Consider the following 16634-nt stretch of genomic DNA (forward strand, 5'->3'; position numbering starts at 1 on the left):
TACAGCTACACACTGATGAAGTGAAAGAGACACTTTATAGAAATATAGGACCTCCACTTATCATTGATAGTAACAATTGTGTACATGAAGTGTATGGATAGGGTGGAACGTTCAAAAAAGCAATGACCAGCAGCTTAATTATATGAAAGTGTTGCAAATAACACCTGTTGTGGTGAGAATCATGCGCTCAATACCTTATTGCTTCTGAAGTCAAGGAACATCACATGAGGCACATGATATGAGCAGTAAACCAAACTACAGTGACAAGACTTTTCTGTTCGATCCCTGGCCTCGCTGCACATTTCTTAGATACTGGGTGGGCAGAAGCACACCCTGGGTCACAGGAAGTGCGCACTCGCCTATGTATGTAGCCTGAGGCACCAGACCTGTACTTGCAGCCACACCTAAGCAGGCATATTACATACCGTCATTGGGATAGATCGCATCCGCCTGTTGTGAACAGTTCCTCATGCAATACTTATCGGTGAAGAAACGATTCGCATTTCCTCCTGCTCCTCTATATGCAAAAATCTTACAGTGGTCAGTGGTTCGGTTGTAATAAAATTTTATGGAGGGGTTATCTCCACGTTGTCCTTCATCCATTGGCAACTCACAAGCTGCAACACACATAAAAAAAACACAAGATATTATTACACAGCATTTACAGTACAGAAACAGGCCGTTCGGCCCCACTGGTCCATGCCGGTGTTTATGCTCCACACGAGTCTCCTCCCACCCCTCGTCATCTCACCCCATCAACATAACCTTCTATAATACAAACAGAAAATGCTGGAAATACTCAGCAGGTCAGGCAGTATCTGTGGAGAGAGAAACAGAGCTAACGTTTCAGGTCGATGATCCTTCGTCAGAACATAACCTTCTATTCCTTTCTCCCTCATGTACTTATCTATCTTCCCCTTAAATGCATCTATACTATTCGTCTCAACCACTCCCTGTGGTAGTGAATCCCACATTCTCACCACTCTCTGGGTAAAGAAGTTTCTCCTGAATTCCCGATTGGATTTATTAATGATTATCTTATATTTTTGGCTCGCCCGCAAGTGGAAACATCTTCTCTACGTCTACCCTATCGAACCCCTTCATAATCTTAAAGATCTCTATCAGGTCACCTCTCAGTCTTTTCTTTTCTAGAGAAAATCAAATTACCACTAATGGTGTGGAGGACAAATTCTTGGAATGCATGCGAGATGGTTTCCTGGATCAGTATGTGGAGGAACCAACCAGGGAACAGGCTATTCTGGATCTGGTACTGTAATGAGAAAGGGCTAATCAATAATCTTGTGGTAAAGGGGCCTTTAGGGACAAGTGACCATAATATGATTGAATTTTACATTAAGTTTGAGAGTGATGTAGCCCAATCTGAAACTAAGGTCTTCAATCTAAACCGAGGAAACTACAAGGGTATGAGGGACAAGTTGGCCATGGTAGATTGGGAGACTACACTAAAAGGTATGAAGGTGGACATACAATGGCTAACGTTCAAGGAAATAATGCATAATTTGCAACAAACATATATTCCTCTAGGGCATAAAAACCCAAAAGGAAAAGTGATCCAACCATGGCTAACAAAAGAAATTAAAACTAGTATTAAGTCAAAGGAGGAAGCTTATAAAGTTGCCAGATAAAGCGGTCAGCCTGAGGATTCGGATCTTTTTAGAAATCAGCAAAGAGGGACCAAGAAATTGATAAAGAAAGGGAAAATGGAATATCAGCACAAACTGGCGAAAAATATAAAAACGGATTGTTAAATCTTCTATAGGTATGTGAAAAGGAAATGACTGGCGAAGGTAAATGTAGGTCCTTTACAGTCAGAGACGGGAGAATTTATAATGGGGAATGAGGAAATGGTAAAGAAATTAAATAAATATTTTGTTTCTGTCATCATGGAGGAAGACACAAAAAACCTCCCAGAAATACGAGAAAACCAAGGGTATGGTGAGAATGAGGAACTTAAAGAAATTATTATTAGTAAAAAAACAGTACTAGCAAAATTAATGGGACTAAAAGTCGATAAATCCTTAGAACCCTAGGGTTTTGAAAGAGGTGGCCATTGGGATAGTGGACGCATTGGTTGTCATCTTATAAAATTCTATAGATTCTGGAATGTTTCCTGCAGATTGGAGGATAGCAAATGTAACCTCGCTATTTAAGAAAGGAGGGAGAGAGAAAACTGGGAACTACAGACCTGTTAGCCTCACATCAGTAGTTGGGAAAATGCTGGAATCTATTATAAAGGATGCAATAACTGGGCACTTAGAAACTAATAGTAAGATTGGGCAGAGTCAACATGGATTTATGAAAGGGAAATCCTGTTTCACAAACCTATTGGAGTTCTTTGAGGATGTAACTAGTGGAGTAGACAAAGGGGAACCGGTAGATGTGGTGTATTTGGATTTTCAGAAGGCCTTCGATAAGGTTCCACACAAGAGGTTGGTGAACAACATTAGGGCACATGGAATTGGGGATAATATACTAGCATAGATTGAGAATTGGTTAACAGACAGAAAACAAAGAGTAGGGATAAACGGGTCTTTTTCAAGATGGCAGGCTGTGACTAGTGGGGTACTGCAAGGGTCAGTGCTTGGGCCCCAGCTATTCACAAACTATATCAATGATTTGGATGAGGGGACTAAATGTAACATTTCCCAAATTTGCTGATGATACAAAGCTAGGTGGCAGTGTCAGTTGCGAAGAGGATGTGAAGAGGCTTCAAGGGGATCGCGACAGGCTCAGTGAGTGGGCGAGAACATGGCAGATGGAATATAATGTGGATAAATGTGAAGTTATCCACTTTGGTAGAAAAAACAGGAAGGCAGAGTATTTCCTAAATGGTGAAAGATTGGGGAATGCAGATGCTCAAAGCGACCTGGGTGTCCTTGTACATGAGTCACTGGCAGTGAATGTGCAGGTGCAGCAAGCCATTAGGAAGGCAAATGGTATGCTGGCCTTCATTACAAGAGGATTTGAGTACAGGAGTAAAGAAGTCTTACTCCAATTATATAGGGCCCTGGTGAGACCACACCTGGAGTACTGTGTACAAGTTTGGTCTCCTTACCTAAGGAAGGATATACTTGCCATAGAAGGAGTGCAACAGAGGTTCACGAGATTGATTCCTGGGATGGCGGGACCGTCGTATGAGAAGAGATTGAGTAAACTAGGCCTGTATTCTCTTGACTTCAGGAGAATGAGAGGGGATCTCATTGAAGCATACAAAATTATTACAGGGCTTGATAGGGTGGATGCTGGAAGAATGTTTCCCTTGGCTGGGGAGTTTAGAACCAGCGGCCACAGCCTCAGGATAAAGGGTAGGCCATTCAGGACTGAGATGAGAAGAAATTTCTTCACACAGAGGGTGGTGAATCTTTGGAATTATCTGCCCCAGCGGGCTGTGGAGGCTCAGTCATTGGGTATATTCAAAACAGAAGATGATAGACTTCTGACTAGTAAGGGCATCAAGGGATATGGCAATAGGGCCGGTGAATGGAGTTGAGGCAGAAGATCAGCCATGATCTCATTGAATGGCGGAGCAGGCTCGAAGGGCCGAATGGCCGACTCCTGCTCCTATTTCTTATGTTCTTAAAAGAGCCCCAGCCTGTTCAATCTTTCCTGATAGGTGCAAACTAGTAAATTCTAGTGTCGTTCTAGTATTATTCAATGTGTTACTTATGATAGCATAGATTGGTAAAGGTTTTATAGCTTTCAGTTATTATTAAGCAAACTAGTTTTGGATTATTATAGTACAGGGTCCTTATAATACTAACTGCCCACTGCCCAGTATATAAGCAAAGTTGAAGCCCATGGAATAAAAGGGACAGTGGTGCCTGATGGGAGATGAGGTAATGGGGTGGATCGGGGGGTCAGGAGATGAGGTAATGGGGTGGATCGGGGTCAGGAGATGAGGTAATGGGGGGGGTCAGGATATGAGGTAACGGGGTGGATCGGGGTCAGGAGATGAGGTAATGGGGTGGATCGGGGTCGGGAGATGAGGTAATGGGGTGGATCGGGGTCGGGAGATGAGGTAATGGGGTGGATCGGGGTCGGGAGATGAGGTAATGGGGTGGATCGGGGTCGGGAATGAGGTAACGGGGAGGATCGGGGTTGGGAGATGAGGTAATTGGGTGGATCGGGGTCAGGAGATGAGGTAATGGGGTGGATCGGGGTCGGGAGATGAGGTAATGGGGTGGATCGGGGTCAGGAGATGAGGTAATGGGGTGGATCGGGGTCGGGAGATGAGGTAATGGGGTGGATCGGGGTCGGGAGATGAGGTAATGGGGAGGCTCGGAGGGGGGTGGATCGGGGTCGGGAGATGAGGTAATGGGGAGGATCGGGGTCGGGAGATGAGGTAATGGGGAGGATCGGGGTCGGGAGATGAGGTAATGGGGTGGATCGGGGTCGGGAGATGAGGTAATGGGGTGGATCGGGGTCGGGAGATGAGGTAATGGGGAGGATCGGGGTCGGGAGATGAGGTAATGGGGTGGATCGGGGTCGGGAGATGAGGTAATGGGGAGGATCGGGGGGGGGTCAGGAGATGAGGTAATGGGGAGGATCGGGGTCGGGAGATGAGGTAATGGGGAGGCTCGGGGTCGGGAGATGAGGTAATGGGGTGGATCGGGGTCAGGAGATGAGGTAATGGGGAGGATCGGGGTCGGGAGATGAGGTAATGGGGAGGCTCGGGGGGGGTGGATCGGGGTCGGGAGATGAGGTAATGGGGAGGATCGGGGTCGGAAGATGAGGTAATGGGGTGGATCGGGGTCGGGAGATGAGGTAATGGGGTGGATCGGGGTCAGGAGATGAGGTAATGGGGAGGATCGGGGTCGGGAGATGAGGTAATGGGGTGGATCGGGGTCGGGAGATGAGGTAATGGGGTGGATCGGGGTCAGGAGATGAGGTAATGGGGAGGATCGGGGTCGGGAGATGAGGTAATGGGGAGGATCGGGGTTGGGAGATGAGGTAATGGGGTGATCGGGGGTCGGGAGATGAGGTAATGTGGTGGATCGGGGGGGGGGGGGTCGGGAGATGAGGTAATGGAGAGGATCGGGAGTCGGGAGATGAGGTAATGGGGTGGATCGGGGTCGGGCCATGAGGTAATGGTGTTGTTGAGCTGTCTTGTTGAACCGCTGCAGTCCGTGTGGTGAAGGTGCTCCCATAGTGCTGTTAGGGAGGGAGTTCCTGGATTTTGACCCAGCGACGATGATGGAACACAGTCTATCTACGATCAATTAGTCTTTCCCCTCCTAGTCTTAGTCATTACTGACTGATAAGGTAACGCATTAACCTAACAAGCCTTTTATGAAGAAGTACTCCAATAAATGTTCCCTTCCAGAGGTACGGATAGGCTCCCATTGCTTGCCCTCTGACCACCAGTAGCTCAGGATTCTGAATTGGTCTTGAGCCCAGCTCCATAGCCTTTGTCTCCTGCACATCCCTAAAACCTACCTCTTTGACCAAGCATTTGGTCCCTTGTCCTAACCCCTCCTTCTTTGACTTGGTGTCAAATTTTGTTTGATGACGTTTCTGTGAAGTGGCTTTGGATGTTTTCCTATGTTAAAAGTGCTACATAAATGCAAGTTGTTGTTGCTGGGGAGTCGCCTCTGATGGATTGCTGCAGTGTGTGGCAGTCTCCAAAACCTTAGGGGGAAAAATTGGGTTGCTTTGTACCTCCCGTTAGCGCACCCGGGAGGTGCTAACGGGGCGCAAAGCACTGAGTGCCCGCGTGCGGCGCTGCTAACGCCTCCCATGAAATTCAGCGGCAGGTTAGTGGCGGCGGTAGCCGATAGTGCCCTGCGCCTCCGGCAATGGCATCATCGCTGTGCGCAGCACCCCGGCCGCAATCATCGGTCGTGCCCTCTGACCTACCGCTGGACGATATGTCCGACAGGGTCAGGGGGGTGTTTTTGTGGCCACCTCCTGCGGGGTGCCGGCCGCGATCGCTCAGCCCGGCGCTCCTCTTGAGTGCCAGGCTCTTTTCCCGGCACCCCGCTCCCCGGTGGTCCAGCAGGGCCCCGGTGCACGCTGCGGTAAGCCCCTCCCCTTTAATCAGGGGAGGGAGGCCTGCAGTACCGCGGCGCTACGTGCCGACGCTGGTGGCGCTGTTGCGCCCTGCCTCCTGCTTGGGGCGCTACCACTCAATTTACGGCGCGGGGCGCTAACTTTTTCGGGGCGCTAAAAGTAGCACCCTGGCGAAGTGAACGCCCCAAAGGGGGCGCGACCCAATTTTTCCCCCTAAACTTTAACTATCCTGAGAGTTGGACTCGGGGGAGCATCGCGACGGCTACAGTGACACTGGGAATAGCGCAGTGAGGATCCAAATCTCGATTTCTATCACTCTCTCTCTCTGTCTCTGTCTCTATTTTTCTCTCTCCTTCTCTCTGTCTATCTTTATTTCTCTCTCCCTCTCTTTCTTTTTCTCTCTCTCCTTCTCTCTCTGTCCCTTTCTTTATCTATTTCTACTCTCTTTCTCTCTGCCTATTTTTTATCTCTGTCCTTCTCTCTTTCTCTATCTCTCTCTCTCTCTCTCTGTCTCTCTATCTCTCTGTCTCTGTGTGTGTAATGTATACAACTTTGAAGGGACTATTTTGTTTTGCGGATGTACATCCTTAGTTGCGAGCGTATATAACAGACGCGTATCGATTTGTATAGTCAGTGCCGAAGTTCCAGTTACCCAGTAAAGATCACTTGAAGTTACTCTCAGTCTCTGCTGCTTTATTATTTTATGTAGTTGTGTATAGCGGTACAAACACAACAAATTGGCGACGAGAATTATGAACCTACGTCTTCCTATTCTGGCATCGCATCCAGAGGACACCGAAACTTGGAAGAAAGGAGCGAGAAGGTAGAGAAGACGGAGCACGCTTGCTCAGCTAGGCAGGGGATACGTAAGTCAAGTGAAAAGTGCACAGTGACTTGCATGACGCTAGCTAACTAGTAAAGAAAGAAAAACGGGTTTGGAAAAAAAAATGCCAATGATTGGCACTATTGCAGCATTTGATAGCAGCATTGAAGACTGGGCAACTTACATTGAAAGAGTGGAGTTGTACTGTGAGCCTAACGGAGTGGAGGTAGAAAAGAAAGCCACTGTTTTGCTGAGTGTTATGGGCGCAAAGACATATGGGCTGCTACGTAGTTTATTAACACCTGAAAAGCCAGCAAACAAAACATTCAAACAAATAGTGGACACACTCCAAGACCATTTAAGCCCCAAACCACTGCTCACTTTAGAAATTCAACAAAAATCCCCAGAATATTCAACTAATAAAATGTCACTGAAACAAGAAAAGAAGTGTTATCACTGTGGCAAAATGTCACATGACCACAATGACTGTTGGTTTAAAGATAAAGGCCTAGAAATTCATTGTAGCCACTTTTGGGGCGGTAAAGTCGGGCGGCCGCTAAAGTTTGCGCCCGGCGCAAAATCGAGGCCACTTCTCCGATATTCATTAGCTTCGCCCTAAGAGTTTGCTCGAGCGCTAAAACTGGCGCTGCACGCCTCTCTTTAGGCGCTAAGCCGGAGGTGCTGAGCGAGAGCGCCGAGGCCGGGCGCAGCGCAGGTGCGGCCATCTCGTGATTGACAGCAGACACCCTGGCGCCGGCCAGCTCTTAAGGGGGAAGGGTCGACTTGGTCTGCTGCCACGCCCTGGATAGTGGAGCCCTCCAGCTAGGCCTGAACACTGCTGCTGGACCCAAATAGCACCTGAAGCCATGCAGAAGGCCCGTGAACGAGCGCAGCGCTTCTCAGAGCTTGATCTGAGTGTGCTGGTTGGTGGTGTGGAGAAGAGGCGCCATATTTTGTACCCAGACAATGGCAGGAAGGCGCCGGTCCGCGTCTACCGGATAGCCTGGAGGCATGTCGCCAGCAAGGTGTCAGCCAACAGCGAGGTCCCCAGGACCGGTGTCCAATGCCGCAAAAAGTTTAATGACCTCACTCGGATTGTCAGGGTGAGTACCCTTTCCCAGTGTCCTCCTCATCCTTGCATGTGCACCTCACATTATGGGCAAAGGGACCTGAAAGCCCTAATGGCCAGCCCTCATCCAGCAGCTATGGGACAGGCATGAACATCAATTGCACATTCTGCACTTAACACACTGGCCAGGCTATTCCACCATGGGAGGCAGTGCACACAAGATCAGGGCGACACACTGGCCAGGCTATTCCACCATGGGAGGCAGTGCACACAAGATCAGGGCAACACACTGGCCAGGCTATTCCACCATGGGAGGCAGTGCACACAAGATCAGGGCGACACACTGGCCAGGCTATTCCACCATGGGAGGCAGTGCACACAAGATCAGGGCTACACACTGTACTTAGAGGCCGTCCTTTCTCTTGCAGGCCAAGCTGGCCAATAATAAGAAGAGCCGGACTGCGACCGGGGGAGGCCAACCCCAGATCCAGCCGCTCACCGAGCTGCAACATCACGTGGAGCGCATCATGGGTGGCCGGGTGATTGGCCCCATTGCATGTGGAGATGCCGACCCTGTTCTGGGCACCAATGGTAAGGACATCACCTTTTGGACCTCTCTCATCCCACTTGCGCATCAGATCTACATCCTTTGCCATTGTCCGACCAATGCGCTGAATGCCACCACTCATGCATCCCTCGCTGACGCCCTCTCCTCACTCTAAAGCTACTCTTGTGCCTTCCTGCTTTCAGATGGTGAGGAGGAGGTCCCTGAACTTGCCAGTGACAGCCCCTCAGAAGAGGAGGAGGAGGAGGAGCAAGAGGAAGGCGGCCCATCAGGGGAACCCTCAGCCGCGGCAACCCATGCGAATGTAGGGGACACGTCTTCCCTGGAGGGGAGCGTGGCGGAAGTGTCGGAGGGGAGGGGAGCTCATGGGACCTGCGGCCTGCAGAAATGCAGGAGGGGGGTGGAAGCTCAGCGGCCTTCTCCCCAGATGGGGGAAGGGTCAGAGGGGAGTCCAATTGCTGGGCCCAGCGGCGTCCAGCAACGCAGGAAGGGTCGGCCAGCTCGGCGGCCTTCTCCCCAGAGGGGGGAAGGGTCGGAGGGGAGTCCAATTGCTGGGCCCAGCGGCGTCCAGCAACGCAGGAAGGGTCGGCCAGCTCGGCGGCCTTCTCCCCAGAGGGAGAGTCCGGCCTCCAGTCCGGAGATGGTCTTCGCCGAGGAGATGGAACGCCTTGAGGACTTGTCCGCGGACTCAGAGCGCCGGCACATGGAGCTCATGGGGGTAGTGGCATGGTTGCCTGAGGCCATCGAGTCCCTCTCTCGGAGTGTGACCGACGTCGGGGCCTCACAGGCCATCAGTTTGGCGGAATTCGGGGCAGAGCAGGCAGCGAGTCGGGCGGCATTCGGGGCAGCTCAGGCAGCGAGTGGGCAGCTGATCAGTGGTGCCGTGCAGTCACTGGGTGCTCTGATGAGGTCACTGAACAGGTCAACACGGGCACTCACTGCTGCCACACTCGCTGTGTCAGCCAGGCATCGCCAGGGCACCCGGCGCGCTGCAGCAGCACAGCGGTCTGTCCCTCGGCAGATTGGTGCGCATGCTGCAGTGCTGGCCCGGGCGAGTGCCAGTGTCTCAGGCGACCAGCGAGCGCCTGCCATCCGCCAGCTTGCCCCCATTCCTCCATCCGCCACTGCCACTCCCCCAGTGGAGCTGCCAGGAGCTGCTGCAGCGACTGATGCTGGCCAGCCATAGCTGCAGCATTCAACAGCCGCCCGCTCGACGGCCAGACCTCGACTAGGCCGACCCCCAAGGGCATCTGCCGTCACGACATGTGCCCCTCTGGAGCCTGCCCCCAGCCTTGCAGCAGCCAATGGCCTTACTTTGAGGAGGAGCAGCAGGGCGGGCAGGGGCCACACAAAGATGGCCAAGGCATCGCCCTAGTGGGCCAAAAAGTCGAATGTGTGGCCAGTTGTGTTTGTTTTTTGAGGCCGAGAATTGGATGTTTGTTTTTTGAGGCCGAGAATTGGATGTTTGTTTTTTACGAAGGCCGAGGATGACGGCCATTTTAGTTGCACTGTTTTGTTAATCCTCTCCAGGTTGTGGGAGCGAGTAATGTGTTTGAGTGTTTTCTGGGGGTTTCGTCTGTTTTTGGTTTTCATGTGGGAAGGGCCCTGAGTTTGTACAATAAATCATTTTATTTATTAACATTGTCCATGTTTGATCTTTGAAGTGTTTGTTGCCTTAACCGGCTGAGGGCTTGCGGAGCGGCTGCAATCATGTTCTTTCATTGGCACAAGCCATTCCCTGACAGGGGGCCTAGAAGTGACGTTCAATAAGCCGCCGACGGGCGGCCCTTGGACCTTCTGCCTCCCTCCTGGACTGGCACTCCTCGTCCTCCTCCTCCTCATGCTCCTCCTGCTCCTCCTCCTGAGGTGGTGGTCCAACGTGAGGTGGCAGTGCCTGAGTCCTGCGGATAGCCAGGTTGTGCAGCATGCAGCAAACGACGACGAATTGGGAGACTCGATCCTGCGAATACTGGAGGGCTCCCCCGGAGCGATCGAGACAGCGGAACCGTTGCTTGAGGACGCCGATTGTTTGTTCTATGATGTTCCTAGTCGCTTGATGGCTCTCGTTGTATGCCTCTTCAGCAGGGGTCGTGGGCGCGCGGAGCGGGGTCATGAGCCAGGTACACAAAGGATAGCCTTTGTCTCCGATAAGCCATCCTCTTGGGTGAGGCTGTGCCTGGAACATGTCAGCCACAGTTGTCTGTCGCAGGATAAAGGCATCGTGGCTGCTGCCTGGAAAGCGGGCATTGACAGCTAGGATGCGCTGCCTGTGGTCACACACCAGCTGTACGTTGAGGGAATGGTAGCCCTTCCGGTTGCGGTAATCCTCGGCATGCTCCAGAGGTGCCCGCAAAGCCACATGCGTGCAGTCAATGGCGCCCTGCACCATGGGGAAGCCCGCTATTCTTGCAAATCCCACTGCACGCTGCTGCTGCTTGTCCAGGGTCATGGGGAAGGAGATGAATTGATGTCTCCTTCTGAAAAGGGCTTCGGTCACCTGGCGGATGCAACAATGCACGGCGAACTGGGAGATGTTAGCGATGTCCCCAGCAGCGGATTGGAAGGAGCCGGTGGCATAGAAGTTGAGAGCCACCGTCACCTTCACTGCCACCGACAGAGACGTCCTGCGCATCAGCTGTGGCTGCAGATCTCTGTGAAGCAGCTGGCAGATGTCTGCAACCACCTCCCTTCTGAATCGCAGCCTCCTAACACACATCGCGGCAGACATGGTCAGATAGGAGGACTGCTGGCGGTATAACTTGGGTGGGTAAGGCCTCAGTTGGTGACGCCTGTTGCCCCCTTTGCGTCTAGCCAGGGCTGCCACTCTCTCACGGCGTCTGTAAGCCCTTCTGGCATAAGGCTGAAAGTCAGCGTTGGCACCCAATGCAGCCCCCATTATATGCTGGCAAACACTGAGCTCTCAATGAAGGCAAAGATAATTGCTAAGCTCTGGCCTGAGCCAAAAATACCTGTCCTAGTGTTGGTCCAAACCAGTAAGCTCTCCTCCTTGGTCTCTCTCCAAAAAACCGTTGCACAAGAGTGAATGCTGCAAAATGGCTGGCCTTTATAGTGCAGGGTAAGTGCCCTTTAATTAGCGCTCCCCGCGGCCCGCCTCGGCTGTGTACCGTTCCACTTCACAGTCGGTAGGGCCGCCCGGCGCACAATGGGCCGGCGCGAGTGAAGTTCCGGTTCGGGGCGCACAAAGGGCGTTGCACTAGTAAATGACGTCATGATCTGCGCGCGCAGCAGGGCGCGCGCAAAGACTTTGCGCCGGCGCTAAATGTGTACTGAAGTTGGGGCGAGGCGCAGGTCGCGCTGCGCCCGGGCGCTAAGCGCCTAGCGCTCGAGATCTACTCCTCCTAAGGCGCTAACGGCTGGCGCGCCCAACTGAATTTCTAGGCCAAAGACTGCAGACAATGTGGCAGACAAGGGCACATTGAAAGAGTCTGCAAAGCAAATAAGAAGCAGAAAACTGATACAATACAGAGTAACAAGAAGATACATCAAGTGACTGAAAACAAGAAACCTTTCAAAGAAAGATACAAGAAGGTACACCACGTGACTGGAAACAGTTCAGATAAAAAAAAGTGACACAGACTCAGTGGAAGAGGATTTTGCTTGTTTGAAACTACACAGTGTGAAAGAGATAGAGGATCACAGAATAATATGGATTACTCCAGAAGTGGCAGGAGTTAGGCTGAAAATGGAGTTGGACACGGGCTCAGCTTTAACAGTGATCTCTGTACATGACTACAAACGACTGTTTTCACACATACCGCTAAGGCCAACTAAAGTACTGTTAAAGACATACACAGGACAAAGAGTGTGCCCCAAAAGGTAAAATGAAAGTGACAGTGACATACAAAGAAAAAAAAATACTGCAATTGAACCTCTATGTACTGAAAAATGGAGGACCACCATTGCTGGGACGCGAATGGCTCAGGAAAATACAGTTGGATTGGCACACCATCCAAGCACTGTTTGTGTCAGCAAAGGAGGACAGCAACGCCACTCCTGAGAGACTGTCACAAATACTCTCTGACTCTCAGGAAGTGTTCAAGAAGGGAATAGGAACACTTAAGGGCATGAAAGCAAAAATTAAGATTGAGGAGAACGCAAATCCAAAGTTCCACAAGGCCAGACCAGTGCCTTATGCAATTCGCCCTTCAGTAGAAGCAGAGCTGGAGAACTTGGAGCAGTTAGGGGTCCTGTCCAAGGTGGATTGGAGTGAATGGGCCACACCTATAGTTCTAGTGATGAAGAAAACCTCCAACACAAAACCAGGAAAGCCAAGAAAAGTGCGCATCTGCGGAGACTTTAAAGTGACTGTTAACCCAGTCCTCCACACAATACAGTACCCATTGCCTCGCATTGAGGACATCTTTGCTTCCCTGTCAAGAGGGGAACGCTTCACAAAGATTGACTTGGCCCAGGCCTATCTCCAAATGGAAATTGATGATGCATCAAAGAAGTACCTTACAATAAATACGCACAAAGGCCTTTACCAGTACAATCGGCTGGTATTCGGAATAGCATCAGCTCCTGCAATCTGGCAAAGGACAATGGACCAAGTCCGGCAGGGGATCCCAGGTACTCAGTGTTATCTTGATGACATCATCATTACTGGCAAGAATGACAACGACCACCTTTCCAACCTTGAACAGGTGCTCATCAGGTTACGGGAGTATAGGCTCCGAGCGAACCGAGACAAGTGTGAGTTTTTCCAAAAGGAAATCTCATACTGTGGACATGTGATTGACAAGGACAGTTTACACAAGTCTCCAGACAAGATTGAAGCTGTGATTAATGCACCAACACCTGCAAATGTGTCTCAGTTGAGATCATATCTTGGACTGGTGAACTACTATCACAAGTTCTTGCCCAACCTATCCACAGTGTTACATCCATCAAATGCACTGCTAGACAGGGTCACAATGGAAGTGGAGTGACAGCTGTGAACAAGCTTTTCAAGGGAGTAAAAGACTCATTACTTCAGAAGAGGTGCTAGCTCACTTTGACCCATCCTTACCTATTCGACTGGCATGTGATGCTTCACCCCATGGCATTGGTGCCATGTTGTCACATAAGTTCCCAGACGGCTCAGAAAGACCAATAGCCTTTGCCTCAAGATCATTGACTACAGCTGAACGCAATTATGCACAGATTGACCGAGAGGCCCTCAGCCTTGTGTGGGGAGTCAAGAAATTCAACCACTACTTGTATGGTCAACAGTTTACACTGTTAACTGACCACCAGCCTTTCGTTTCAATCTTCAACCCAAGGAAGGTGTGGTGTATGTAACCGTTCCACCTTTAAGAGAACTATTTTAAGAGATGCACTACTTTATCTTGGCTGCTGTATACTGTAATACCGGTGGTGACCACACCGGTATATAAGTGCGGTGTAATGATTTATTGGGCAGTTCAGCCCTGACCTTCGACTAGTAAAGACCTGTTAAAATTTACTCTTGTGGTCTGTGTAGTAATTCTCATTATAACACACAGACTTAACAGTGGCGACGAGTACGATCTTACCCTGCGGCAGAGATACATCCAAGGCAGTTTAACGGGCGACAAGAAGAGGCATCCGCCCTCATCATTCTGCTGAGAAAAGACTCGGGTCTGCAGAGCAAAGGAAGAATTCTGACACGAAGCCTTCCATCAGCAACAGGCAGTGATCATCCCTTCTATCACGGTGGTGGGTAAGCCGATCAGCGACGAGCAGCAAGTCGGCCACGTTGGCTGTGAAGTAGGGGAGGGAAAAACGGAGGATATAAGGGCGGAGAACTCGACCACGGCCGGGGAAAAGAGCCGGACAGAAGTCGGGGCCAGAGGCGCTGAGACTGGGGCAGCGTAAGGCACGGGAGCCGCGGTGAATGCAAATGCAGCCGGTGTAAAAGACCGGGCTGCAAGCGGGCTGGGAGACGCAACAGCGTCGAGAGAGAGCTCGACCGCGACCGGTGAGAAAGGCCGGGCAGCTACCGAGGCCGCGAGGCGCAGCGACCGGGACAGCGTAAGGCGCGGGAGAAAATTTTTAAAAAAAACACGGAGAACTCAGCCGCAGCCGGGGGAAAGGACCGGACTGCAAGAGGGGCTGGGAGGCACGATTTGAGAACCGCTGGGGAGGGCGAACGCAGCAATACGGCAATCGCCATTACAGCCAGTGGGGGAGAAAGGCAAACGCGGGAAGCCGCCATTTTCGTAGGCGGGGGAAGAAGACAAGCGCGGGAAACCGCCATTTTGTAAAAAAAAAAAAAAAATTCTTTTTGTTTCTCAAGAAGATTGCGAGGATGCCTAAGCGTGGTAACATCAATGATTTCGATCCCGATGTTGAAGAAGTATGTAGAACGCATAGAGATATATTGTAAGGCAAATAAAATATCAAATGAAGATAAAGCACTAACCTTACTAAACTCAATGGGTGCGAAGACATACGGGCTATTGAAGCATCTTCTATCACCAGCTAAACCGGCGGATCAGACTTTCGCTAATATTGTTGCTGTCCTGAAGAATCATTTGAACCCCACACCGCTGATGTTAGCGGAACGATTTAAATTTTATGCGAGAACGCAACTGAAAGAGGAAAGCAACGCGGAGTATTTAATTGAACTGCGTAAGCTAGCGAAATACTGTCAGTTTGGGGAAAGCCTGACAGAGGCACTGAGAGACAAATTCGTGTGTGGATTGTCGAAAGAAGGAACACAAAAGCGGCTGCTTGAAGAGAATGATCTTACACTTGATAAGGCTGTCACTATTGCAGCATCGCACGAAGCCGCAGCGAGAGGCACGGCGGAAATGCAGCTGAAGGCAGCGGTACTCAGCGTAGATCAAATGGCTTTGGGTACAACGAAATGTTATCGTTGTGGAAAGACAACACACGATCAGAACCAATGTTGGTTTAAAAACCAGGAATGTAGAAAATGTGGCAAGCTTGGTTACATAGCTAAAGTATGCCGGTCAGGAAAGAAGACCAGCAACAAAAAGTCACCGCAGGAAAAGTGCAGAAAGGTACATAAGGTGGCTGAGAAGAGTTCGGATGAACAGAATTCGGATTCAGACTCCAACAGCAAGGAACTGGGTAGTCTGAGAATTCACAGTGTGAGTAAGGAAGCTGACCGACAAACTATCTGGGTCACACTGCAGATAGCAGGAGTCCAAGTGAAGATGGAATTGGACACCGGATCGGCGTTGACGGTCATGAATAAGCAAGATTACAAAAGGTTATTCACACATATTCCCCTACGGGATACGGAGATAGTATTGCAGACATACCCGGGGCAAAGAGTATACCCCATCGGAAAGATAAAAGTCAAAGTGATACACAAGGGCAAAGAACACCAAGGAATGGACATATATGTACTACCTGAGGGAGGTCCACCACTTCTGGGACGGGAGTGGATCAGGAAAATAAATATGGACTGGCACTCCCTAAAAGCAATAACGGTAGATTCCGGAAAAAAAGATGTCAAACCTGAACGATTGTCCAGAATATTGGATGAGGCTAAAGAGGTGTTCCAACAGGGACTGGGAACACTGAGAGGAATTAAGGCAAAAATCAAGATTGCAGAACATGCAAACCCAAAATTTTTCAAAGCCAGACCGGTACCTTATGCGATACGACCTGCTGTGGAAGCTGAGCTGGAAGGGCTAGAACATTCAGGAGTACTGTCTAAGGTGGACTGGAGTGAGTGGGCCACGCCCATTGTTCCCGTCATGAAGCGTTCATCGAGCAACAAGCCAGGGGAACCGGGGAAGGTCCGCATCTGTGGAGACTTCAAGATCACAGTTAATCCGGTGCTTCACACGGTGCAATATCCACTTCCGCGGATTGAGGATATCTTTGCTTCATTGTCTGGCGGGAAACACTTCACCAAGATAGACCTGGCGCAAGCGTACTTACAGATGGAAGTTGAGGAAGAGTCGCGCCAGTATCTCACAATCAACACGCACAGAGGCTTGTATCGATATAATAGACTGTTTTTTGGAGTGGCTTCGGCTCCAGCAATTTGGCAGAGGGCCATGGAGCAGGTATTACAGGGAATTCCAAACACTCAATGTTACTTGGACAATATCCTGATTACAGGAGATGACGATGAGGAACACCTTGCAAATTTGAAACTGGTGCTCACCAGATTGAAGGAATATGGA

At 50.4% G+C, this 16634-nt stretch overlaps 1 protein-coding gene across 2 annotated transcripts in view; it reads right to left on the minus strand.

Moving 5' to 3' along the window:
- The window catches only part of LOC147097252 (inter-alpha-trypsin inhibitor), a 42848-nt gene that overhangs the window by 10579 nt on the left and 15635 nt on the right, over positions 1-16634 (minus strand). For both annotated transcript variants that reach the window (XM_085972051.1, XM_085972050.1), the window contains exon 2: positions 426-617. In XM_085972051.1, the coding sequence (XP_085828177.1) occupies positions 426-617 (192 nt within the window). The remainder of the gene's footprint in view (positions 1-425; positions 618-16634) is intronic.

The sequence above is a fragment of the Somniosus microcephalus genome, chromosome 32 (assembly GCF_052327205.1).
Source record: "Somniosus microcephalus isolate GS21.2 chromosome 32, FLI_Smic_1.0, whole genome shotgun sequence".
Lineage (NCBI taxonomy): Eukaryota > Metazoa > Chordata > Chondrichthyes > Squaliformes > Somniosidae > Somniosus > Somniosus microcephalus.